Source organism: Astatotilapia calliptera, chromosome 14, assembly GCF_900246225.1.
Source record: "Astatotilapia calliptera chromosome 14, fAstCal1.2, whole genome shotgun sequence".
NCBI lineage: Eukaryota > Metazoa > Chordata > Actinopteri > Cichliformes > Cichlidae > Astatotilapia > Astatotilapia calliptera.
The window spans coordinates 870,783-896,104 of record NC_039315.1 but is presented as its reverse complement, the minus strand read 5'-3'; the positions used below and the strand labels follow the sequence as shown (position 1 = coordinate 896,104).

Genomic DNA, 25,322 nt, shown 5'->3' with positions numbered 1-25,322 from the left:
TGATGGGTCGTTGCTGTGAATTGTGGGACGGCATCATCTCCTTTCGTTTCATAAAGGAAGCTCTGATGCATCCTTTACTAAAGGAGGTAATAAAGGAAGCTTCAGCTGCTTCCAAACTGCTCAGAGTCTGAGGTTAAAGCTGTGGCGACCCTCGTAGCATCGACAGCAGTGTTATCATCTCACCAACGTTTTGTTATTTGGAGGATCCGCCGACTCCTATCATGGCCGCCACACACACCTCCGGGTCAGAAGGAAAAAGGTCCACTGAGAACTGGAATCAGAAAGTCGGCCCAAAGCCTCCGTTTCCTTTGTTTTTAGGTGAGCAGCAGGAAGAAAGCTTCCAGCTGAGTGCGCTCCACCCCTCAGACCTCAGCAGTGTCGCAGAAACACTTCAGATGAAACAGACGAACCGAGCACGCTGCAGGTGCAGTGATTTCCCCACTGCCCCACACTGCTTCTGCAAAACTGGTGCTAATGTAGCACAGACTGCTCATTCTGCCCCCTACTGGCAGGTGAATCAAACACTTATACACAAGCACAGCGCTGGGAAAACACCCTGCAGCGCGCCACGTTGAGTGCTGGCTATAAAACCCCGCAGGATGAAATATAACAGCGTTTGATGAAAACGTCACTCGTTTAATGGCAATGACGAGCAGATGCACCTGAAAGCGCTGTGCAGGTTAATCTCTGCCACACGTCACCATCACGGTGTGACATAACCACAGTGTAGCTTTCACACAGGCTTTCATAACAGACTGAAAACAACCTGTTGCCCCATCCACTCTAAAACATTAGCTCATAGCCAAAATGTCTTCAGAACTTCAAACCAGGTGAGTAGCACCGTAATACACCTGAGCCTGTTAGCAACCGTGATGCTGTTGAAACCAGGCAAGTACCAACAGCAGGTTTCTCCTCATCCCGAGGGTGGAGGTGGGGAGTCCTGGATGAGGTTCTGTAGCTCATCTTACAGCTGGTGGGGTATGACATTATCATTCAGGTTCTGATTTTGGTTCTGGGACTTTTTGCCCCCTCATGATCGAGGCCAGCGTCCCACAGGGAGTCCTGGTCTTTTATCCATCAGCTGTGTAAGGCATGACTGCCTCAGGTCTCCTTGTGGACTTACCGGCTAAGCTTAGCTTTGGGGTCTTGTTGGAACTGTTAGGGTCTTGTGACGTGATGACACATTTCTTTAGGTGGTCTGAGACGGCAGCACTCTTTCGTTTTAGTTAAATATGTCTTATTTGTAGTTTTTCGTGGATGTGGACAGCGTGCATCCTGTAACTCATCAGTGCTGCTCACCCTGCAGGTGTGTCCTCAGTGACAGAGCTGCAAAACAAAAGTTTTAATCATTTATTCTCATCCATTAACAAAATGCGGTGAATGAACAAAAGAGAAATCAGGATTTGGTGTGAGCACTCGGCTGGTAGGTTGTTCTAAGCACAGATCTTCTCTTAATCTGCATCCTTCTGTCTCTTCATGTAACCAGGCACACGCGATGATGTTGATGTCAGGGCTCTGTGGGAGCCGCACCATCACTTCCAGTACTTACACTGGAGATAGTTCTTCATGACTTTGGCGGTGTGTTTGGGCTCGTTGTCCTGCTACAGAATACATTTAGGGACAATAAACAATCATTTATATTTTTGAAAGCGTTCTTTGTTTACAGCAGTTTTTCACACCTGCCTAAAACTTTTGCACTGTACTGTATTTCAGGCCAACTGGGCATGCTCAGATGCAACCGGGACTTTCTGGCTTATTGATGAGGAACTCGAGCAGTTTTGGTTCCTGCACATCTTTAGTCAGTTGATGGTGTTTTTCTGCATATCGGGCTCTTAATATTTGTCTGAGAGAGTCTGAGCTGAGATCAGGTGTCTGCAAACAGCTGCTTGTGTATCTCTGCCTGCACTTGAGAGCAGTCCTCCTGTAAACCACTTTAAAGGTCTGCTTAGACTGCTGCACCCGCCATCAGAGCCCGGATTGGCTGAGACATGAAGTCTTTTCTGAGTACAGCGGACGTAGTGACACTGATGATGGACGCTTGGCCTCTGCCTCTCTGACTGCTGGTCATCTGACACACGCACACACACACACACACACACACACACACACACACACACACACACACACACACACACACACACACACACACACACACACACACACACACATCCTTTTCTTTCAGTTTGTGACTCGCACTAAAATGAAGCTCTAATAAAGGAGACGTGCAGAAACATGTTTCAGCTCATTCTGATGGTGAATGTGGCAGCGGAGCGTTTCTGCGCTGCCGTCGTCTGAGTGTGTTTCTGTGTTTTCGGGCTCAATGATCTGAACGAGTCGTGTCGGGAGAATATTAACGAGCTCCGCTGATCAGTCAGACATACAGAGCAGCTCGGGAGACTCTCTGAGGAGGTTTTCACGGGAAGCAGCGTCAGCCCCAGAATCTGTTCGAGTGCTTGTGTGGAGGGTAAGTGGACAGAGCTGAGCCACGTCACGCTCTCAGGTTTCTTTGTGACTCGTTTAACATTCACATACGACCGCTGTGAACATCAGGAGGGAGGGAATGAAAAGGTGCTGCTCCACACAGAGCTCTGCTGTACCCGTTCTGTTCGGGGATTTTGGTCCACGTCGTTATGACATCATTGTGACATCAGCACACAGCTGCTGCAGATTTGATGAGAATCTCCCGTCGCTGCTCTGAGTGCAGCGAACGGTTCATGAAGCTGGTGTGAGGAGATCTGAGCGCTGAGACGATCACACCTGCAGCAGCTGAACGCAGACGCAAATCGGCGCTCATCAGACCAGGACGCGTTTTTCCACCTTTGTGAGTTTGTGTGAACTTTAACCTCAGTTTCCTTTGCTGACCTGAGCAGCAGCGGTGTGGTCTCCTGCTGCTGCTTTGGCCTCAGAGATGCTCTTCTGCATGCTGTGGTTGTTTGAGTTACCGCTGCGTTCCTTGAGCTTGACTCTTACCGGATATTTCCTCTTCTACTTTTGGTTGGTGTTAGTACTTTTACTGCAGTGAGGACCGGCCACACCAGTTTACATACTGGGCAAACAGGTCGACAGAGGACGCCATAATAACAGCTCTTCACACAGCCCTCACCTGGACAGTAGCAACACCTGTGTGAGAATGCTGTTTGTGGACCAGCTCTGCCTTCAACACAGTCCAACCCCACAAACTGGTTAATAAGCAACTCATGACTCAGCAGCTCACTGTGCAGCTGGATACTGGACTTCCTGCGTGACCCCAGAACATCAGGATGGGAGAGCACACCTCCTCCACCCTCATCCTGAATGTAGGTGTCCCACAGGGGTGTGTCCTCAGTCCCCTCTTATACTCACTTTTCTCCCATAACTGTTCACCAATCCACACCAGTAACACCATTATAAAATTTGCTGACACCACCATCATAGGACTGATCGACAACAGCGATGATTCAGCTACAGAGAGGAGGTTCAGCATCTGAAGCGATGACGACAACAACCTGCATCTGAACACAGCCGAGACCAAGGAGATGGTAATCGACTGAGCACTCCACCCTCTACATTGATGGAGGAGGTAGAAAGGGTGGAGAGCTTTAAGTTCCTCGGAGCCCACATCTCGGCCAGCCTCACCTGGTCCACAAACATCTCCCACCAGGTAGGGAAAGCACAACAATGGCTGTACTTCCTCAGGAAACGACGTCAGGCCCAGTTACCCCAGAGACTGCTAATTAACCACAACCGCTCCACCATCGAGAGATTTCTGACCTCCTGCTGCACACTCTGGTTCAACTGCTGCACCATGGAGGGCAAGAGGAAACTGCAGCGGGTGGTGAGGGCAGCAGAGCGGGCAATCGGCACCTCACTGACCCCCTCAGAGACATTTATACGTCTACGCATGGGACAGTGTGAAACGTAATTTCAATTCCTTTGTATGGCAAGTACATTTGAAGAAATTGACAAATAAAAAGTATTCTATTCTATTCTATTCTATTCTATTATACTGGCAGACTTCAGCAGAAAGCCAGCATCATCATCAAGGACCCCTCACACCCTGGACATGCCCCCCGTGCATGTTTGTATGGGTGTATCTGTATGTGTGCAGGTGTATGTGTAACTTGTACATATCTTTCCTGTGTAAAGATATTCTATTCTTTAAAAAACAAACAACGGGCTGGTTTCAGTTCTCGTGGCCTCGTCTTTATTTTATATCTGCTCATTTTGTTTCATATAAAGATTTAGATTTTGCTCACTGTTAAAAGGTGCTGTACCAATAAAGCTGTCAGCGGTAAGTGTGATCAGCAGCTCATTGATTAATGCTGCAGTCAGGCTGTGCCAGGCCCTAAAAGTAATTACAGGGATTTTAAAGTGAAAGCTAAAGTTGGCCGGAGGACCCGAGGAGTCAGCGGATTCACGGAGCCTCCAGGAGCTTTTCCCAGTTTTAACACACAGAACGAAGAATAAATCACCTGAGACAGTAACTGTGAGAGCTGCAGGTTCCAGCCTGCTTTTCACAGAGTTTCATGTTTAATAGAAAATGGAATAAAGGTTTGTGTTGTGTTTGAACTGGCTGCTCGTGTAAACCTGCTCCTCCGTGGGAAAGCTCCCGACAGTCTGGGTTGATTTTGACTAAATGAGACCAAAGCAGCCGCTGCTGGTTCCCCATCGGTTCTTGGTGAAACATCTTCAGTGACTGATTTCCACAGTCGTTCAGGTGTGTGAGTCAGGACACTGAAAATGTCTCTTTATTTCCCCACAGTGGGTTTTATTTTCACACTGTGCTCACACCTGTTTGAAGCACAGATGTTTTTAATGGCTGCCAGATGTTTCTGTTGGATTCCCGTGTTTCCGGTGTCATGAAGTAAGCGCTGATAAGCGTCCCTCCCTCTGCAGCCCAGAGACCAGAGCATCTGTGATCTCTGGATATAATCTGAAACCAGCTGCCTGTTCTCTGCGTGGCTGAGGCCGAGCCTCATGCGTTCGTGCTGGTGGTTTTCAGTCGTGTTCCTGAGCCCGGCAGAACCAGGTCCAGCTTTAATGCTGAGCCGGCCGAGGGCTAGAACGGAGAAGCAGCTCTGTGGGAAAGCGGACACAGTCCAGTCACACCTGACGGTCGTAGATCTGAGGAGGCGAAAAAAGCCGGTTTGAGTCTCTGCTGCAGTTTGGGTATCGAGGGAGTCTTCAATCATCGGCCGTCTGCTGCTGCAGAGCTGACACAACAATCAGGCATCGATCGGGCAGTTAGCGTTCCCCCTGTGTCAGAGCGGCCGATCGATCAGCGGCGCGGCCGCTTCACCTGCACCAACCACGAGCGAACCACGACGCGTGAGAAAATCTCAAAGGCACCAAACTTATTCCTGACACAGAAAGAGAGCAAATGAATCAGTGAAAGTCCTTCCAACAGACGGTTGCGTAGAAGAATCCACGTTTTTTATTGTGACAGAAATGTCTCCATACGCGTCAATATTCATCGATATTCAGGATTAAACATCAGTTTAACCCTCTCAGGCTCAAATTACGTTTTTGTTGCTAATGCACAAACAAATACCTGCAGTGGTACTTCTGAGTAAAAACAATATGTCTGTGGGGTGATCAGGTTGTTAGTTTGTAACTGTTGCAAATCTGCAACGCCTGCCTCGAGAGGGTTAAGTGATAACAACAATAATCCCAACAATAAGGAGCAATGATGATGCATCAGAGTGTTTGGGGTGACGCACATCACTCTCTTACACAGGAAGTGTGTTTATTCACGTGTGAACGAGCCTCAGAGGGACCGGGCTCAGTTTGGATGAACCTGAGCACTGACGTGAAAACAGGAAAGAGCAGGAGGACGTCAGAACCCACATCAGGTGCTTCTCCACACGTCTTTGATTTCAGCTTGTTGTTTGGTTCAGTGGTGGTTCTAAACAGGTGTACCTGTCCAGGTGCTTCACCTCTGCCTGTGTGGCAGCAGCTTTGGACCCAGAAAGGGAAAAGTGGACAAATGTAATAATATTTGCTTAAAAGGAGCTCTGCCTTCTTGCTGGTCTTTGAGCTGTCTTGGCGTCTTTGATGTGATAAAGTCGTTACTCGCGCTCAGATGAAATGTGAGCCCCTCTCGTGCTGTAACCCTGCACTGATTCACGTCTGCGCGATGAAGCTCTAACCGCATCCTCGGCTCTGAAGATTCAGCTCTGCTCTCTTTCAATGAATCTTTAATCGTGTTTACACTCTCTCAGACGCTCGCTTCCTGTTACCGAAGCTTTCAGCATCTTTTCTCTCATTTCACACAAACACCAGCATTTATATGTCCAGTGTTTAGCACAGCGGTTTGTGAGGACGCCGTGTTTTGTCCCGGCCTTGTCTGAAACCGACACGTTCACTCAGCTGTGATTAAAAATCAAGAAGTGACCACTGAGGTCGATAAACGTCTGCTGTCGCCGTCACAGAGCCGGTGCTCTACCTCCAGCCGCTCAGCCTGATTCGTGATTTCAGATGGCAGAGCTGCTCCGTGTTAAGGTTTAATTGGACTAATTGCAGAGAGTGTGATGAGCAGGTGATCGTGCAGTGGGCAGCTCCCAGGAGTCCCTCCGGTTTCCGGCTAAAAACGGCGTCCCGATGCTGGTGATTGATGAAGAGCCACTCAGGAGGAAGCTGAAAGCTAATGGAGCCATCAGCTAATTTATGACAACATTAACGCGGGGTGAGGAGAGGGGCGTCACGCTGTCGGGCAGCATTAGACAGAAATGCAGAGAGGAAGCTGCTGACGGCACACCCTCTGTAATATGTGACTGTGCAGGGTCCCAGCAAACACCAGACGTCATCCAGCCACTGCTCCGACACTCACAGCCCGTCTGAAGCCAGACTTACTCGTTTTCTTCTTGCATCACTCTCAGCTCAGAAATCTGCACAGCTGTGGACACGAGAGCTCTGCTGGTCACAGCCTGGCGCTCATCATCGCTCTGCTCTGACACGATACACAAAACAGGCGCAAAGTAGCTTCTGATAATGAAAGTGATAATGCACGCTCAGTAATCCAGGTAAGGAAATCCCAAAAGGTTGATTCTGTTCATCTGGATGTTTTCAGGTTTACAACCTTACAAACAGCACATTTGCTGTTCATTCAGTGGGCTAGTTTCACTGTGACTGAGGTTTGAGTCTCTGCTGAAAATGCTACGTCCACATGAGCAGAATCAACCTTTTGAGGTTCTCATAGTGAAGATGATGTTTGTGATGTTTGGGCCCTGTGTGGAGAGCAGGGCCTCCCCGAGGCTCTGCCGGCTGCAGGCTGGACGCCTCCTGCCACCTTCAGTTTCACTCGGTCAGAAGAAAAGAGATGGAGACAAAGCTTCAGACCGAATGAGGTCAGCAACGTGTCAGACAGAGCTGGGAAGGTTACTTTAGAATGTATTCCACTACAGGTAACAGATTACATGCCCCAAAATGTATTCTGTAACGTATTCCGTTACGTTACTCAATGAGAGTAACTATTCTGAATACTTTGGATTACTTAATATATTATCATGCTTTTTACAACAACATGAATGTGATTTATTACTGTTACTGAAGCTCCGAACTGTAGTAAAGGGACCTCTGGCTAATACGGCGGGTTCGTGTCGGCTCGTAGCTGAAAACTAGCTTTACTTTGTTGTCTGGGTCGACTTTGCTAGAGACAGAGAGGCGTTGAAAGGCTCCAACGGGACTTATTGTTTCAGAGGAAAACAGGAACACAGCGTACAGTCGAGTCTTAACAGCTTACTCACAGCTGGGCTACACTCTTTAGGCCGATGTCTGCTTATTGCTTTCGTATCAAATCCTTTTTTGAATAATAATTTTTTTAAAAACTTCTTCACGTCGTTATGCGGCCGCAAGTAGAATGACCAAAAACAGCGAGGGGACAGCCGAACATATGAAACAGGAAAGTACCGCTGTGTAATCCATTTATTTCAACAAAGTAACTGTATTCTGAATACCACCTTTTTCAGTGGTAACTGTAATGGAATACAGTTACTCATATTTTGCATTTAACATGTAATGCCAGTACATGTATTCCATTACTCCCCAACAGTGGCCTTCAGAGGAGTGAACGCAGCTCAGGGCTGGAGCACATCTGCAGGGTTAGGAGCAACACGAGCTTCATGAAACCCAAAATACATCAGCACCAACATCTGGCAGCACACCTGGACTCACTCAGCTTGGGTAGTCTGAGTTTTCTGGGTGTTTTACAGGCAGGGGTCATGTGAGAAACCACTTCTGCTGCTAAAACAGAAGAAAGTCCGACAATTTAAAATTTATTCCTGAAGTGTGGCGCGCTCTGACTGTTTCACTGTTTCCAGACTTTTCTTGGACAGTTTTATTTAAAAGTATGAGATACTCAAACAGTGTGACCTGTGCTCTTCTCTCTGTCTGCAGAGTGTTTAAGAAAGCCAGCCCCAATGGAAAGGTGAGTCCTCCTTTAGCACAGTGCAGGTGTGACAGTTTGCTGATGCCCGAAACAGCAGCGACAGTTTCAGGCTGACTAACAGCAGCTCTTCCTCCCTCAGCTCACCGTCTACCTGGGGAAGAGAGACTTCGTGGACCACGTGGATCGGGTGGAGCCTGTCGGTGAGATCTTGTTCAGTCTGTGGCTCCATCCTGGAGCTTCACTCACATTTAAATTTAAGTTGACTTTTGAAGCAAAAGCGACTTTGCTGAAGATCTTGTTTTCTCCTCGCAGACGGCGTCGTTCTGATCGACCCGGAGTACCTGAAGGAGAGGAAAGGTGAGAAGCCCGAGTGCGGGAAAGCTGAAAGCTGAGCTGCTGCTCAGAGAAATCGCTGCAGCTGTGGATGTGAGCGATTACCCAGAAACCTCACTGGCTGGTGTTATCAGAGCACGCTGCTTCACTTTGGGCTCACGTCCTGCTGTAAAAACCACGAGCAGGAAGATGGCGTCTCACATTAATGTGCAACATGTTTCGGTTTTCTGTTAATCAGCTTCCATCACTGATTGTCTTTGTTCTCGCCCCATCAGTGTTTGTGACTCTGACGTGTGCGTTCCGTTATGGTCGCGAGGATTTGGACGTCCTCGGATTGACGTTCCGGAAGGACCTGTTTGTGGCGAACATCCAGGCGTTTCCTCCGGTCACCGAAGAGAAGAAGACTCTGACTCGTCTTCAGGAACGTCTGATTAAAAAACTGGGAGAACACGCCTACCCGTTCACCTTCGAGGTACGGAGGCCGCCGGGCCACCTGAATATTTGTCCGCTGATCTGTGACAGAGTGCTTTTAGCTTTTATTCTCCCACAGAGGTGCTGGATCCAGGCAGACCAGCTTCCTGGCAGCCTCCGGTTGCAAGGGGAGACGATTATTCCCCGACCGGTTGGTGCTGAGGTTGCTGGCTGTCGCTGGGTGTTTTCCATCACAAGGATGATGCTGGTTGCCATGGTTTCTGCAGTTTGCAAACACCCCATTTACTCCCCGAGCCGTGGTGAAACTTCCCACTGCAGCCAACACATTTCAAAAGGCTTTTATTTTGAAGGCAAATTTGCTACAGCTCGGAGAGTCCATAGCGAGTGTTTGCAGACAAGTTGGCGTCTTCCACACAAACCATAGGCGATCACGACACCCTGCCATCAGCCACAGCCATCACTGTTGGACCAGTTTGATACTGATTTCATGTAACTGACAGTAAAAACACGCGTGAACAGACACGTGCCGTCACACGTTTCACTAACAGGCAGTGGTTATCAGGCCGTCAAAGACCTCCTCGTTAATATTAAGACTTTTCTAATTAGTTTTTTTCTCGGCGTGCTGCACCAACTCCGGTGTTATTGGTGCCGAGCTGCCAGGCTCCATGTTTGAAGTCTTGGATATCAAATGTCTTCATTTCATCTTTGCATCATTCTGAACAATTTGTGAGAAATTACATGGAAAGTTGACAAAGATCCATGTAAACAGGATCCCGGACTTAATGGAAATGTATCCATTAGTAGAAAATAATGACAGATGAAGCTGTTCGTTGAGATATGAATGAATAAATGATTCAATTAGTTTGGAAAACAACAGCTAAAACGCTGCCTCGTGCATGATGCTTCATCACGTAACATCATCCATCAAGCCTCAGTGACTCATGTGTCCAGCGTCTTCTCTGGGAGCTTCCCGTCCTCACAGATGTTCTCGTCTCACAAACCCAGAGGAGGAACTTTTTGTTCTTGGAGTTCAAAAACAGAAAATGCAGAAAAACAAAGAGAAGCGACGGCGGCGCAGGAACCCGCAGCATCCTCACTCTCTGCCCTGCCCATAAATGTTTCAGATGTTTTGAATATTTCATATCTTTTCAGATTCCTCTGAACCTGCCGTGTTCGGTCACCCTGCAGCCGGGACCGGAGGACACCGGAAAGGTAAAGCCACGACGTCCGCTGTCATTTTCTTTTGCTTTGTGCTCGATTCGTGCCGCCGTGCAGACCCTCTGGGTTTGAAGCTCCTTTCAAAGGTGGAAACGTGTCTGGATTTAAATGAATCTGAAGACACGTCTCGCTGTGGTGTGTCCTCAGGCCTGCGGAGTCGACTTTGAGGTGAAAGCTTTCTGTGCCGAAAATGTTGAAGAAAAGATCCACAAAAGGTAAACGTGAGTCAGCCGCAGTCCGGCCGAGCGGCACAACAAAGACGTGAATTATGAATGAAACTGAGAGCGCTCGTGCCCGCACACACACGTGAACAGAATAATCTGGGACACATCCACTCTGAAATAAATGTCTGAGCTATGTTGTGTTGCTGCAGGAACTCTGTGCGTCTGGTGATCAGGAAGGTGCAGTACGCTCCAGAGAAACCTGGCCCTCAGCCGACGGCAGAAACCACCAGACAGTTCCTGATGTCGGACAAACCGCTGCACCTGGAGGCCTCGCTGGACAAGGAGGTAACTCCTGAGGGACAGATTCACTCAGTTCACCCACCAGCAGCCAGCAGAGCTCATCTATGGAGCACAAACGGAAGTGTTTGCCTGCTCATCAGAGTAACAGCCAATCAAATCTTTGAATTTCACTTAAACTGGAGCTCAGACTCCGGGACGCTCTGTTAGTGCAGCGACCTCCCAGCACACATGTTATTGGTCACGTGATGTCATTAGAAATGCTCCAATAGGCTCCAACAGCACAAACAAGGTGCAGAGGTCTAGGTGTCACCATCCACCTGCCAGTCAGGGAGGCCACGCCCCTAATAACACAAACTTTTAGCCTGTACGCCGATTTAACCAGGTGAATGTCATAAAGGTTGTTGTGAGCCGTGAGGTCATCTGTCTGTTGTGTCTCAGATCTATTACCACGGTGAGCCAATCAGCGTCAACGTTCACGTCACCAACAACACCAACAAGACCGTGAAGAAGATGAAGATCTCAGGCAAGTCAGGGCGCTGCTTCCTGTGTGTATCTCCACGTCTCCACGTCCTCCTAAATGCTGATATTTGTGTCCACAGTGCGACAGTACGCCGACATCTGCCTGTTCAACACGGCTCAGTACAAATGTCCCGTGGCCACCGAGGAGTCAGAGTGAGTTTCATCCATAAAGTTTGACACTAAGGAATCAAAAGTTGGAGTAAGCGAAAAACTGACGCTGCTGACGAGCTCTCTAATGTGAAATCAGCTGAAGCTTCTCTATTTCCCTCTCCTCAGTGACGTTGTGGCTCCCAGTTCGACTTTCTGCAAAGTTTTCACCCTCACTCCGTTTCTGGCCAACAATCGCGAGAAACGAGGTCTCGCTCTGGACGGAAAACTGAAGCACGAGGACACCAACCTGGCGTCCAGCACGCTGTGAGTCCAGCCGCCTTCACGCCGCCTTCGCTGCCAGCGGGGCCGAGACAGCCAAGCAGAGTGACGTGTGAATATTTTGTCTGCTGTGCAGGTTGAGAGATGGAGCCAATAAGGAGATTCTCGGCATCATCGTGTCCTACAAAGTCAAAGTGAAGCTGGTTGTGTCTCGTGGCGGGTCAGTATCGTGCGAGAGGAGCTTTAAATGTTAAATGGTCGCCTGCTGACCCTGAGCTCAGATGTTAATCCTTGTTCGTCACGCCGTCGTGTGACGCTCTGCTCTCTGTGCAGACTGTGGCGTTTTAGCTTCAGGTTATATCGTCCACAAATCAGACCCCTCAGCTGGTGACAAACAGAAATGTTATTTATGGCCTTTTCAGCTTTATTTGATAGACTAGGACAGGAAAGAGGGGGCAGACATGTGGCAAAGCCCGGGGTTCGGACTCAAACCCGGCCGGCCGTCTCAGCCGTGTGGCACGCGGTCGCCTGATCAACACTCACAACCTGGTGCCCAAAAGATTTAAAAACCTGCAGAATCATCAGAGGGCAGAAGTTCCCATTTCTAAACTGGAGATAAGCTATTTAACTGTGCATGGACCATAACAAATCTGCATCTGTGTTCGTTTGAAAGATGTTATGTGAAAATGTCCACAGCGTTGGGATGCACTCGTCGTAAATCCTCTGTGCTCTTGTATTGAAGCTGAAACTCTTTCTTTTTATTGATTTCAGGCTCCTTGGAGATCTGGCAGCGAGGTAACCGTTCATGTTCTCGCATTGATGGAAACACCGAGAGTTACAAAGATCGCATGAACACCTCACTGAACACCTCAGTGCTGACGTGGTCATAAATGCTTTTATTGTGTTGTTACCAATGATCTGTGTTTCAGTGACGTCTCGGTCGAGCTGCCCTTCACGTTAATGCACCCGAAGCCTTTAGAGGAGTCCTTCTACAGGGAAGGTGAGACACTTCCTGTTCCTGCTGACGTTCACAGACACAGGAAGTTAAAATGATGCGTTACATCATCCTTTATCAGCCGCAGGTTCAAAGGGTCAGAGCGTCACCTGACCTCGAAAGCAGACATTTGTAATGCAGCATATTAATATTTGATGTTCAGTGTAATAGTATTCATGATGTCCACATGCTGATAATATGCTGCTGTGGATTCATCTTCAGGTGTTTAAGGCTGATCTCTGTCCCGGTGAGTCAGCTGACAAATCGGCACTCTTCTTCTTCTCCTCTAGAAGCGCCCACTACAGGCTCTACAAGAGCTGCTAGGGCTGTAAAATAGAGACGCTAGTGGGAGGTGACAATGCAGAACTGCAGGGTCTGCAGCGGCGATCAGGACGCACGCTCAGAAGACGAATGTAAATAAGAGATGATGAGACGGTGGCGACACATGGAGGTTCAGCCCAGCAGACACAGCACAGGAGCATCCTCTGAGTCAGGTTTAACAAAGCCGGGCTGTCTTTGCATTAGCTGGATCTGACCGACCACAGAGCCATGGTTCTCATCTTTCTCTGTGGGCGGCACGGTGGAGCAGTGGTTAGCACTGTTGCCTCATAGCAGCAAGGTCCTGAGTTTGAGTCCAGCGGAGCCTTTTCCTCCGTGTCTGTGTGGGCTCTCTCCGGGTACTCCGGCTTCCTCCCACAGATGCTTACTTTAGATAGCTGCCGCCCACAGATGTGAGCGTGAGTGGTTGTCTGTCTCTCTGTGTTAGCCCTGCGTCAGACTGGCCACCTGTACAGGTGTACCCAACTGGAAGAGGAGGGCTCTCTCTCTGCTGCAGGCTCCGTCCACGCTCACATCAAAGTTCGGCGTGTCATGTGACTCATGCACTAAGTGAAGCCGGCGTCCCTCAGAGCCATATTTTATTAGTAACTGAATGCACTGGTGTGATACTGGGATTTGGCTCCTCCCCTGCCCACAGCCTCGGTTAGAGACCCACGTAAATCCGTGCTTGCGGCCCTGCTGCAGTTCTTCCTCCTTGTTTGCGGCGGTTGTGGAGAACAGACCCAGAGCTGAGCTGCTCGGAGTCATCAGGTCTCCCTCAGTAAACCTGAGCTCCAGACGCAAAGACGGCGCTCCACGGGGCTGTCTGACAGGTCAGAGCGTCACGACCGGAGCCAGGCTCAGACTGAGGGTGTGTGGGGATTTTAAACGAGTCGGTGTGAGAAGATTGAATTGGCTCTGACAGAGACGAGCCAAGAGTTTTCCTCAGGTGTGTAACTGTGATCTCTCGCTCCTCCACAGCTGCAGACGAGGCTCCAGTCGACGCGAACCTCATCGAGTTTGACACAAAGTAAGCAGCCGTCTTCCCGTCTCGCCGCTGCCTCTCCTCCTCACTCTGATTGGTTCTGCTCTGGTTTACGGGTTCATCAATAACACTGACAGCAGACAGGTTTCCTCTGCGCCCGCTGCAGCATTAACAGTGATGGACTCGTCTCCAGAGTTTCAGTCTTAATGCGTCTTAATGCCTGCTGCTGTGGGAGCTGCAGGAAATGGGCTTTAAACTGGAAACTCGTTCTGCTGCCAGCACAGCCAAACGCGAGCGCTGTGAGCCGACGCTGCAATTTACTCATTATCATTTCATGCGTACGCAACAACAAAGGAAATGACTCCAGCTGCAAAGATGAAATACAGAACAGCGAGGCCACTTCCTCGTTTGTGTGTTTTTATTTCCTCTTTCCTTGCAGCCCAACGAATATTTCCACTTCCTGTCTTTGTTACCTCAGACGTCTGTACAGGGGGAAGAAGAAGTAAAAGCAGTGAAACACTCTTTCTGCCGTCTCCAGCTCGTCTTCAGCTTCGTCTGTAATTATTAATCTCATTACTAAATGGCAGGGCGGGGTCATGGCCCGTTAGCTTTCTCACGTCGGTTAAAGTTGTTGTTTTAAAAGTGGCGCGGCTGCTGTCCCCTCTGCTCTCTCAGCAAGTAAACACAGTGTGGCGATGAAGACACTGGGGAGATGGGCGCGTTGGTACAAAATGAAATGGACAGATGTGAGGATATCGATGGTCACAGTAAAGAGGATGGAGGATTTATCCACTCGTTTTGCTGTCAGAGCAGAAGAAAACCTTCATTTCCACTTTAGTCTTGTTTCATGTGGCCCTGTCATATAAAAGTGGGTCGAAAGACCAAGTTTGAAAATAAAAAAATGTAAATATAGTTTGAAAAAAATTCACAGGACTGTTTTTATATGTTTGGCCTTTTTTATTTTCACTTTTTATTTCATTACATGTTCATTATATTCACAAATGTTTATGAAATTTGGAGGCTCGGACATGTTTCTTCGCTCACCAGCCTGAACACAAAGCCGTCCCAGGCACCGTCTCATATCAGCTGATTAAAATGCGTTGTAAACGAGTCTCGGCGCGATTACGTCCATAAACGAAAGTTGAATTCACAAAAATGTTTGAGAGCTTTTTGTTGCTAACCAGTAAAATATCGACTAATTGTAACTAAGATGTTAGTGCGGCGACGTGTTACAGAAAAATAACGCTCCCAACGCTGGTAACCACGGATACGAAACAATAAACATTTAATAAGTGCCATATTACTCATTTCAAACCAAAAATCATATGACCAAGTTAGCGTCTCTGATTTAACTTCCATAACCTCTCCCTCCCTCAGCGACGATGACATCATCTTCGAAGACTTTGCCCGCCAGCGGCTGATCGGAGCAAAAGACGACAAGGATGAAGACGAGGAGCCGGTGGACTCGCCCAAACTGGACGACAGATAGAGGGGAGGAGACACTGCGGCTGTTGTTTTGCTGCTGTATGTAGTGTGGAGCTAATGGAGTTCACCTTTAGGTCAAACCACAGTCTGGACACCCTTTAAACACTCGGTGGTGCCGTGTTTGTGTGCTCGTTCATGTCTGTCCTCTCTGAGTCCCGGTGAGGTGTTTAAAAAAAAAACTAGAATACTGCAGCCTAGACATCGGAGCGGCTCTTTGCTCCGACGGAGTCGCCTGGAGCGCCGACCCGGCAGCTCCTAACGACAGCTGGTAGCATGCCTCTAATGTCTCTTTGTTCTAAGTGTTTCCATTAGGGACCAAACAGATGTAAAGTTGTGTTGAGATTAGTTTAAAGTCTTTAGAAACAACACTGCCAGCCTCGGTTGATCTTGAACCCTCTGCCACTGGAGACAAACTTCAGCCGATGGAGGATTTTGCTGAGTAACCATCTGTAGTCGGTGTTGCTGAAGCTGCAGAGCAGATGGGAAACGGCAGCGAAGTGATCTGCTGGGCCGCCCGACAAGAGGACCTCAAACTGTCAGAGTGAGCCACCGACCATTTAACAGCAACCGGTGGCCTAGTTTGCATGAATAAATACTTTCTATGATTTATTAATGTCATGAATAATCAAACTGATTTTAAATAGCATACAGTTTCATGTGTTCATGCTGATAATTTTCCGAATCATCATCAGAACGATTTTCTTCCTTGCAGGTAGTCGCTGGTCGTCCATTCGCTTCGTTTCTGTTAAAATCAGCACGGCTTCATGTTGCCTTAAAGTAAACGCTGCGCTTTAATATGATACATGTGTCAGACAAATATAATTGGCATCCTTTACGTGTTTGTTACCTTTACCTCTGTTTAACTGAAACAATCAGACATCTGGCAGAAATTTAAAGAGCAACTGTTCGAACTGTGGCCTGATCGTTGTGAATGCTTTTAAGACTGGAGAGATATATATTTTGTTTCCTCAAACAACATTCTGATAATTATGAGTCACTTTAGTGTGACAGGCTAATTCTGAAGCTAATAATGTTAAATTTCTACTGAAATATCCGAAACATTTCGTCACCCAGTAAATCTTCACTTACCTTAAATGTAATAAAGTTTAAAACTGAAAATAAACCGAAAGATCTTTTATTGAAACTGAACTGAAACTCAGAGACAGCAAGCAAAATGGAAAATATTATTTTATTCACTAAATAAAATCTGATAGAACAGTGTTGCGGTCAGAGGTCATCACACAGGCCTCCTAGCAAACACTCACTGCTGGTGACTGGGTGGCGAGTGGTTGTGGCAGTTGCTCGGTGAAATATGGTGCTGCAACAAAAGCCTCCTGTGGTTGTTCTGGCCTGTGGCAGACTGCCTCAGTTGCCTGAAGTTTGCATGGAAGATGCAACTTTTACTGGTCTGCAGATGACTCAACGTCTTATATGCAAACTACAGGTGATGGAGGCAGTCACAGAGAGGTTTGTGGCGTAGCGGCCTTCTTTTACATTAACCACTCACAGCTGGCTGGTGAACAATGACCAGAGGTTGCCAGTGGGTCGTTCTCCGGTCTCTCGGCCTGTGGGACTGGCTCCTTAGACCGCTGAAGATTAGCGCTCTAATGGGCAATCCCTACGTGCCGGCTGATTTTACAGAAACAAAGTAAAACTAGTGGCTGTGCTGAAGAAAGAGAATCCACATGGAAATTCATCAATGATTTGTAAGAGAATTGGCAGGGATGTCATCCATCCATATGTCGTATCAGGTGACTTGAGCAGGTAAAGAAATTGTGCAAACCTTTATTTTGAAAAGATTCAAAGTTAAAGAGTCTCAAACATCCTGTATGAGGGGTAAGATGTGTTTCTGCTTACTTTAAAGTCAGACTGAAACCAGTTTTTGCATTGTAACGTACAGTTTAAGAAAAAACAGAAAACATCAGCTGTGTCTGACTGTTCATTTTGGCGGGGCGTGAGGAAAACTTGTATATTTCACTGGATCTTAAATAAAAGGACGTTTGTGTCCCCATTTGTCTGGATTCATGAAACTAAACAAAAACGAACTTTTCAACCAACGAGGAGCTCAGAGGAGATTCATGGATGTAGTGGAGGAGGACATGCAGAAGGTTGGTGCAACAGAGGAGGATGCTGGGAAAAGGGTGAGCTGAAGGCAGATAAAGACTAGCATATTTTTCAGATTATAAGGCGCATTAAGCGAAACAAAACAGTCAAATAAGTCAAACTTTACTCAACTCATTCTTCTTGCTTCCTCCACTTCTGTACCATTGATTCATTAATGCTGAATTCTCTGCAGCTGTTCTATTCCCATGTTGTTGCAGTATATTAATGACTAACCTCGTATTGTGGATGGATTATCTCAGTTGTTCTCCTGACTGAAGTTTGGTCCGTTTACAGCATCCTGCCATGCGATTGCATTTGTCCCTAACCATCGGAAACCCTCACGTTAACTTTTATCGAGTGGAAAAGAGTTAGCGTTCATCCTCCAGCTTCACTGTGTTTGTTATGCTAACATAGCTGTGTCGCTAGCGATCACGTAGCACATCATTATATACCAGCTAGCCCAACTTTAGTAACCCTACAAACGTCACTGCTGTTTAGTTTTCTGTCTTCATTTATGTTGGAAGTGATAACAAAGCTGTATGTTTGAAATTTTTCAGAAATCTCCCAGTCAGAACATGCTATATCATGTTTAGGTGGAAACTAGCGAGCTAACTTCCTGCTAACTTCTAACTTCTTTAAATTGAATAAATTCTGTTTTCATGGATGCCTGGATGTTAAACTTAATTGCTACACCTGTTACACTTTTATTAAAGATGAAAGAATTTAGACAGTTTTTAACTCTCAGTGATGCTGCAGTGTTCGTTTGACTTTGGGACCTGAAGGACGGAGTTTAGGACCCAGATCACTCCACGAGGCTCCTGACTACAGTAGCCATAATGCTCCGACAATCCATCAAGCGGTGCGGCTTCGTAGCTTACCAAAGTTGTACTGAAACATTTTTGACATAGTTTTGAGCGCCGTGTACCACAAAAAATCAGTTTGAGGTCAGTAAGCACAACCAGAATTCATACATAAGGCGCACTGTCAATTTTTGAGAAAATTAAATAATTCTAAGAGCGCCTTATAGTGTGAAAAATACGGTACTTGTGCTAATGCCTAATGCTGGGTGTTCCATTTAAGGAAATGAATGAATGTGTTAATTGTAGAGATGCCTTTTAAAGAAGCTTTATAGTGATTCACCAAACAGCAAATGCTTTCGACAGCATGTCTGAATCCCTGAGCATTCATTAACAGTTAGACTTCAGATAACACGTCTTGCAGGAGGTTTTCAGACTCATGTATACCTTGCAGTCACAGTTTGATTTTTCTGCTGCATATCTGCGCTTAGGTCACAAGAGCAGCAGCAGCAAATACCTCACTCCCTGAAAAACTCCCACTCTTTTTTCATGTCATGGTCGTACTCTGCCTAAACATGCCAACTGTCCCATAAGCCCTTTATCCCTGATAGGTCTACTCCTTCACCATCACATTTCCCTTTACCTCCAGTGTTTACTGGTGGGGCTCTGCCATGACGTGCCCTAAACACCTTACAGCCATAGCCTCATTCAGTCACATCAGCAGTGGTGGTGTTGAATGTGGTCCATTCAGACTCGGTGTCCCTGGCCCCAATCAGAATAATGCTGCAAAAGTTTTGCAGGAGGTGAAGATCTCCACTCCAAGGCCCGTCCCAGATCCTCCCAGCACACTTTCATTTTTCATGGCTGTCTGGCATCCTCCTTAATACACCTAGTCCAGGTCAGAGACAGGTGAGTTGGCCATTGCATGTAGTAAAAAATGACAAAATCAACCAATGTTCATTATAGACCAACAGCACAGAAGTCCAGTAACAGAACAACACTTGGCCTCCAGCAAGCCCTTCCTCCCCATCAACAAGTTTCTCTGTTATTGCCAACATTAAAAAATGAGGTACCCCAACTGGACAACAGAGTTCCCAGACGGGATATTTTCCAGCACCCAAGAACTCCCAAAAGCAAAAATTTGGTGCATATGAGCAGAACCCAGTTTCAAAGCAGCCGTCTATAATCTGAAACTCTGGGATGGTTCCAAGGTCCTGTTTCCACTTCAGAGTCTGAAACTACAGGCATTAGTTGTATAAAAAAAAGTATGTTTGCATAAAAGAGGTTCATGAAGATCATATAAACCAAACCCCACAGAAGAGGGGCTTCATGATTTTTCTTTTCCAGCAGACGAAACCTTCGCAGTCATTATTTTCTTTGCTCTGTTTTTGAAAATTCTCAGAAAGCTGTCACGGATTTCTTTGGTTCGTACTCCGTAGATGATAGGGTTGATTGTTGCTGGGAAAAGGATGTACATGAGTCCCATGGAATTGTTGATATCTGTTGGTATGGGGATGTTCAGGTTGTGAGAGAGGAAGGTGATGCTGCCCACCAGGTAAAAACACATCATAACAATGAGGTGAGTGCTGCAGGTGTGAAAAGCTTTCCTGCTGTCTTCACCGGCTGCTGCCGATCGCAAGACCACGCTCAGTATCTTCATATAGGAAAAGAAAATAATTGGTATGTCAGCTCCTACAAAGCAGATGATGACAGCAAGGCCAGCTGCACTGCTCCGGCTTGTGCTGTCACACGCCAGGCTGACCAGCGCCATGTGGTCGCAGTAGCAGTGCTGGATTACGTTGGAACCACAGAACTGCAGAGAACCTGCCAAACCTACGAGCGTCGCCATGACGGAGACGCTGCGCACCAGCGTGAAGAGCACTAGCCTCACCAGCATGGAGGAGTTAATTATTTCATTGTAGCGCAGTGGCCGGCAGATGGCGAAGTAGCGGTCCAGTGCCATTGCCAACAACAGGGTTGACTCCACTGAGGACAGGAAATGAATGAAGAACATTTGAGTCAAGCAGCCCACCAATGAAATCTCATTCCAGTCGAACAGAAAGCCAAGGAGCATGTTGGGGATGATGGTTGTCACAACCAGGATGTCAACAAAGCAGAGCGTGCAAATGAGGAGGTACATGGGGCTGTGCAGTCTCTCCACGCTGCAGATGACGTACACCAGCAGCGAGTTTCCGAGCAGCACCAACAGGTAGGAGGCGCTAAATGGCAGCGCCAACAGCCGGCGGTGTTTCTGCAGCGAGGGAAACCCTCGTAACACAAATGTGCAATGGGAGAAGTTTCTGCTTAGCGGTGCTTCCAACATGGCTCTGGCTTCACCTGCACAGAGACGGCCACACAGAAACAGTCAGCACCACCGTCGCCGAGAGGACACGGGGACTTATCCAAATGCAGTTCTTGCCTGCTAAAATTTTCCACTTCTTCCAAACACAATTACATTTTTAAGGCTGCTGAAAAGATTGCACACACAGTGAGCATACTTCATTTAAATTGGCGGTGGGCACCTCACCGCGCAGTCTGCCTTTACCGACATGTGTGAAAGAATCGGCTGTGCTTAAGTTCACTGAATTTTGGTGCTGTAACCGTAGCTGTAAAACAGTGCAGTATTTTTTTCTTTTAAACAGGTTTTTTTTGGTAAATAATGACCAAAAAAAAAGGGATTTCTACATAAGTAGTTAGTGCATTGGTTCATCTGGAACTTTTGAAAATGTAAACGGAATACAAAGATTTTAAATCTCACAAACTCGTATTTTACTCACAATAGAACACAGAGGACATATTCCTGATATCTAATTTGATGGCAGCAACACGTCTCAGAGAAGTTAGGATGAGGCAACAAAAGGCCGGAAAAGTAAGAAACAGTGAGAGGAACATTTGATAACTAATTGGCAACAGGTCAGTGACAGGCCTGCAAAAAACTGCAATTTCAGAATAATGTTCTTCAGTTCCAAATTGTCTTTGAACGTCTCGTCATGCACAGGGACAAGGCCGATAACTGTGACCTGTACATTACAACATCAGTGCACGGGCTCAGGAACACTTCAAAAGAACCAGCGAGCAGCTCAGCGTGCAGGTTACTGCTCCATCACACAGAGATGAAGCCACGTGTGACCACGATGGAGAAACAGCACCATGTCCTCTGGACCAAAACTCCTTAAAACAGATCTGAGGTCAGACCCATCCAAACATGGAGGTCCTTAGACTGAAGAGGACGAAGCAGAGCCAGGACTGCTGAGCAGCTGGAATCCTCCATCAGACCATCACACACTGACGTTAGAGAGCAAACATGGACCTGTCCTACTTTTACAGATGTGCTGCTGCCATCACGTAAATAGAATAAAATATGGGTTTCTGAGATTTGCACATCGTTGCATTCTGTGTTTCACCTCAAATTAAACTAGTTTCTATTTTTAAATAGCTGATTAAAAGTACTCTGAGTACTTTGAGCAGAGGTGGGACCAAGTCATTGTTTTGCAAGTCTGAAGTAAGTCTCAAGTCTTTATCCTCAAGTCTCAAGTCAAGTCTCAAGTAATGTCAGGCAAGTCAGAGTCAGAATCAGAATCAGAATACTTTATTGATCCCTGGGGGAAATTATGAGTCGAGTCTCAAGTCACTGGTGTAAAAGTCCGAGTCAAGTCACAAGTCTGAAACTTTGAATTTCAAGTCCTTTCGAGTCTTTAAAAAAACCCCGAAAAAAAGCATGTTGCAGTTATTCTAAATGTAAATATTAGACCATGTAATTATAAAATCTGTGTTTTTCTCAACACATGACAAAATAGTGAACTTAGAAAATATACACAAATTGTAAAATTGCACCTCTTTAAAATGCAGCTCAATTAAACCTAGCTCCAAGAATAATTTTCACCGACAGTTCTGAGATAAGCTGCATGTTATTCTTGGATGCGGTTGTAGGACCGGCTTTAAAATCGCATGACAAAAATATCATACACATTAAAAAAAACTGTATCACCAACGTAGCCTGGACAACATTTGCTAGTTAGATGAAGTCAGCTATCTCATCGTAGCATATTTATATGCATATTTATAATTATACGGTTCTTGGAGTGAGTGCATACACTCATGAAGTTTAGTAACTTCAGGTCACTGCAACAAGCCCAGGTACAGTTTACCGCCGGATGGGTGCAGGACCTTGAAATGCACCGTGTAGAAAGTAAAGACCATCGTACGTATCATAAGTTTACCAGTCTCACAAATCGTCTTCATAAATACACATTCGTTAACAGTTTATTAATAGGACCTTTGAGCTCAACGGTAATTAATTAGTAGTGGAAATAATTTCTGGTAGCATCACAGAAATGTAGCAGTGACAATAATACTGTATGCTGTAATCGTACTGGGCAATTAGTGATACAAAAAACCTGTTTTATCCTGTGAATAAAAGTATATGTTTTTGTCAATGTACCATAATAACAGAAGCGAAACGCAATATTGTGTCAGGACAATTCACTATTTATGCACAATAAATAAAGGAGCATAGCGCGACCATTTCTGTTCAGCGCCAGACTTGCTTGTAACCTATATCACTAATTATGTTATGAAAATGAGGTATTAACGACTAAAAAACACTGACCTTCGTGTAAATGCTTGGAGCAGACTAACCTGTGAGCTGGAGGGTTCTGGGACGTTATATTTGGTCTTTGAATGGCTGCAATCGAGGCCACCCGTCGCGTCTTTGTCACTTCGGAAACATGGCTCGAACAATTTCTCTTCAACGAGGTAATCCGATAACAACCGATCTCTTTACCCGTCGGCTTCCCGTGGCTGTCATGCGACCGGCTATTGCAGTTAATAATACAACAGCTTCTTGACATTTTTGTGTTTCTTTTTATCGCTGTGTGACTGATTTTAATTGAAAGCCTGCGTGCGCTAGTACCTCTTGCCACGAGTTCCCAGAATCCTTTGCGGTTCTACCCGTGAATGACGTCACATTTTCAATCTCTATATAATATGCATGTTAAATTTTATATTTGGGGTAAAATATCAAGTCTTTTCAAGTAAACCGGTTCAAGTCCAATTCAAGTCCCAAGTCATTGGTGTAAAAGTCCAAGTCAAGTCAGAAGTCTTACAACATTTTTTCAAGTCAAGTCTAAAGTCATAAAATTAATGACTCGAGTCTGACTCGAGTCCAAGTCATGTGACTCGAGTCCACACCTCTGACTTTGAGAACTGTCTCAGTGTTTGGACTCTAACCAAAATATTTTTTTAAATCCAAACACTGGTTTTAAAAAGCAAACAAAAGTGAGAAGAAAGAGAAAACAAGATCTTTCTTACCTGCAGCGCTGGTTTAACGTCAGGAAAAACCCGGTCTTTTCTCAAGTCATCTTATAGCCAGTTGCTCATGTCCCACTGAAAGGCTGACCTCAAACACAGCACCGCTGTGATTGGCTCAAAGCAGCTTGTGGCAGTGTAAAGGTCCCTGAGCCCATCGGTCTCCGGAGGTTTGTCAGGGTGTGGGTCTGTTAGGACAACGAGCAGAGACATGTGGGACAACCTGACGCGACTCTGAATCTGGTGATTTTTGTGCATACGCACTTCTGACGTGTTTTTCACTGAATACCAGATTCAGTTTTTTTTTTTAAACTCCAGCGCAATGTCTGTTTTATAAGGCCGATACATATTCTGATTCTCGTGTGATAAACACTGAGTTAACAAACTTTAAGTTAAGTTCCTAATCACATTTTATGTTTGCTAGCATGTGCAAAAATAAATAAATACTTAAATGTTCTTCAGAAAGAAAATAACTATTATATAAGTGATTATATCTTTCCTCCTACGATGAAAAGCTGCAGCGTGATATTATTTCCTGCTCTGATATTGAATTCAGAGGAGCGCAGATGTTTCCTCTGAGGTTTATCTAATTTGACTGTTGCTCCTTCCTTCAGGTATTTCATCTGTATATTTGTTCCCATTTTCCTTTTGAAGCTAATTGGTCCCGAGGTCAGTACAACAGAATTTGGCTTCCTTTGAGAAGAACACAGGGATTAATTATCGGGGCTGCTTAATTGGCTCTTTCTGTCACACTACTGGGAATCTCAGAGCTGCAGCTCTAATCAACACCGGCCTGAACACCATGTGATCATGCAGAGACCAAACATCAGAAAAATGAATAAGTTGACATATGAGCATAATGAAAGGCCAAAGATAGTTTGGATAGAGTTTGATGGCGTTAAGATGACTTTATTAAGACAAAAGACAAAACAACGATTTACCTGTTAGCATGCATCGAAAAATCAATAACCAAATATAACTTCAAGTTTATTAAAAATGATAACAGCTTAACATTAAATGGTTTTTCTACCAGAACCTCAAACAACAACATGCGATATTTGATGTGATCTGATGCTATGGTGTTCATTTCAGGACATCCTCAGGTCTCAGGAAAAACGCCATCTAAGCCATCTTATGTTTAGTGAAAGTATTAAAGTTCGCTGCTGTTTGGTTATTGTAGAACATCTGACTAATATTGTTCGTTAATGCTGCTTTCATATACCTGTTCCAAGTAGTACGCTGTGCACGCACGCAGTGAGACAGCGCGAAGGTGAGACCCGCCCCCCCGCGGGAGTGAAGTTGCTTACATGTAATGGCTGCTCGGTTACGTAGTAAAACAAAGCTTGCTAGTAATCACGAATCCAGAGTCATTACTGAACATAAAACATGGTGTCAGAAGTTGTGGTTTGGTCGTGTGCTACAGCCCTGCCGAGCTGTCAGGCTAACGTTTTCTCAGCACTTTGCGGACGAAGCAAACAACCAGCTAGCGTTGCTTGGCTATCGTAGCAAAGGCTATTAAGCATCAACGACCACGTCAGACGGATTCCATAGGCCAGAACCTTTGGTGTTCAGTGGAAACATCGCCGAGAAGTGGTGTGTATTCGAGCAGGAATACGACATATTCATAGCTGCT

The 25,322-nt window shown here is 46.1% G+C and overlaps 2 protein-coding genes across 5 annotated transcripts in view; one reads left to right on the top strand and one right to left on the bottom strand.

Moving 5' to 3' along the window:
• Positions 1 to 16,625, top strand: part of arrb1 (arrestin, beta 1) — a 47,030-nt gene extending 30,405 nt beyond the window's left edge. For all 4 annotated transcript variants that reach the window (XM_026193161.1, XM_026193160.1, XM_026193162.1 and 1 more), the window contains 15 exons: positions 8,374 to 8,404; positions 8,505 to 8,565; positions 8,678 to 8,722; positions 8,974 to 9,170; positions 10,283 to 10,342; positions 10,496 to 10,563; positions 10,722 to 10,857; positions 11,251 to 11,335; positions 11,412 to 11,484; positions 11,608 to 11,745; positions 11,837 to 11,920; positions 12,472 to 12,495; positions 12,630 to 12,700; positions 13,994 to 14,042; positions 15,375 to 16,625. In XM_026193161.1, the coding sequence (XP_026048946.1) occupies positions 8,374 to 8,404; positions 8,505 to 8,565; positions 8,678 to 8,722; positions 8,974 to 9,170; positions 10,283 to 10,342; positions 10,496 to 10,563; positions 10,722 to 10,857; positions 11,251 to 11,335; positions 11,412 to 11,484; positions 11,608 to 11,745; positions 11,837 to 11,920; positions 12,472 to 12,495; positions 12,630 to 12,700; positions 13,994 to 14,042; positions 15,375 to 15,486 (1,234 nt within the window). In that variant the 3' untranslated portion in view covers positions 15,487 to 16,625. The remainder of the gene's footprint in view (positions 1 to 8,373; positions 8,405 to 8,504; positions 8,566 to 8,677; positions 8,723 to 8,973; positions 9,171 to 10,282; positions 10,343 to 10,495; positions 10,564 to 10,721; positions 10,858 to 11,250; positions 11,336 to 11,411; positions 11,485 to 11,607; positions 11,746 to 11,836; positions 11,921 to 12,471; positions 12,496 to 12,629; positions 12,701 to 13,993; positions 14,043 to 15,374) is intronic.
• A 3,084-nt stretch (positions 16,626 to 19,709) lies between these two features.
• LOC113036284 (olfactory receptor 51E2-like) lies at positions 19,710 to 20,820 on the bottom strand. Its single transcript, XM_026192515.1, has one exon. The coding sequence runs from the start codon at positions 20,703 to 20,705 to the stop codon at positions 19,710 to 19,712; it is 996 nt and encodes a 331-aa protein (XP_026048300.1). The 5' UTR covers positions 20,706 to 20,820.
• Between the last annotated feature and the right edge of the window lie 4,502 nt (positions 20,821 to 25,322).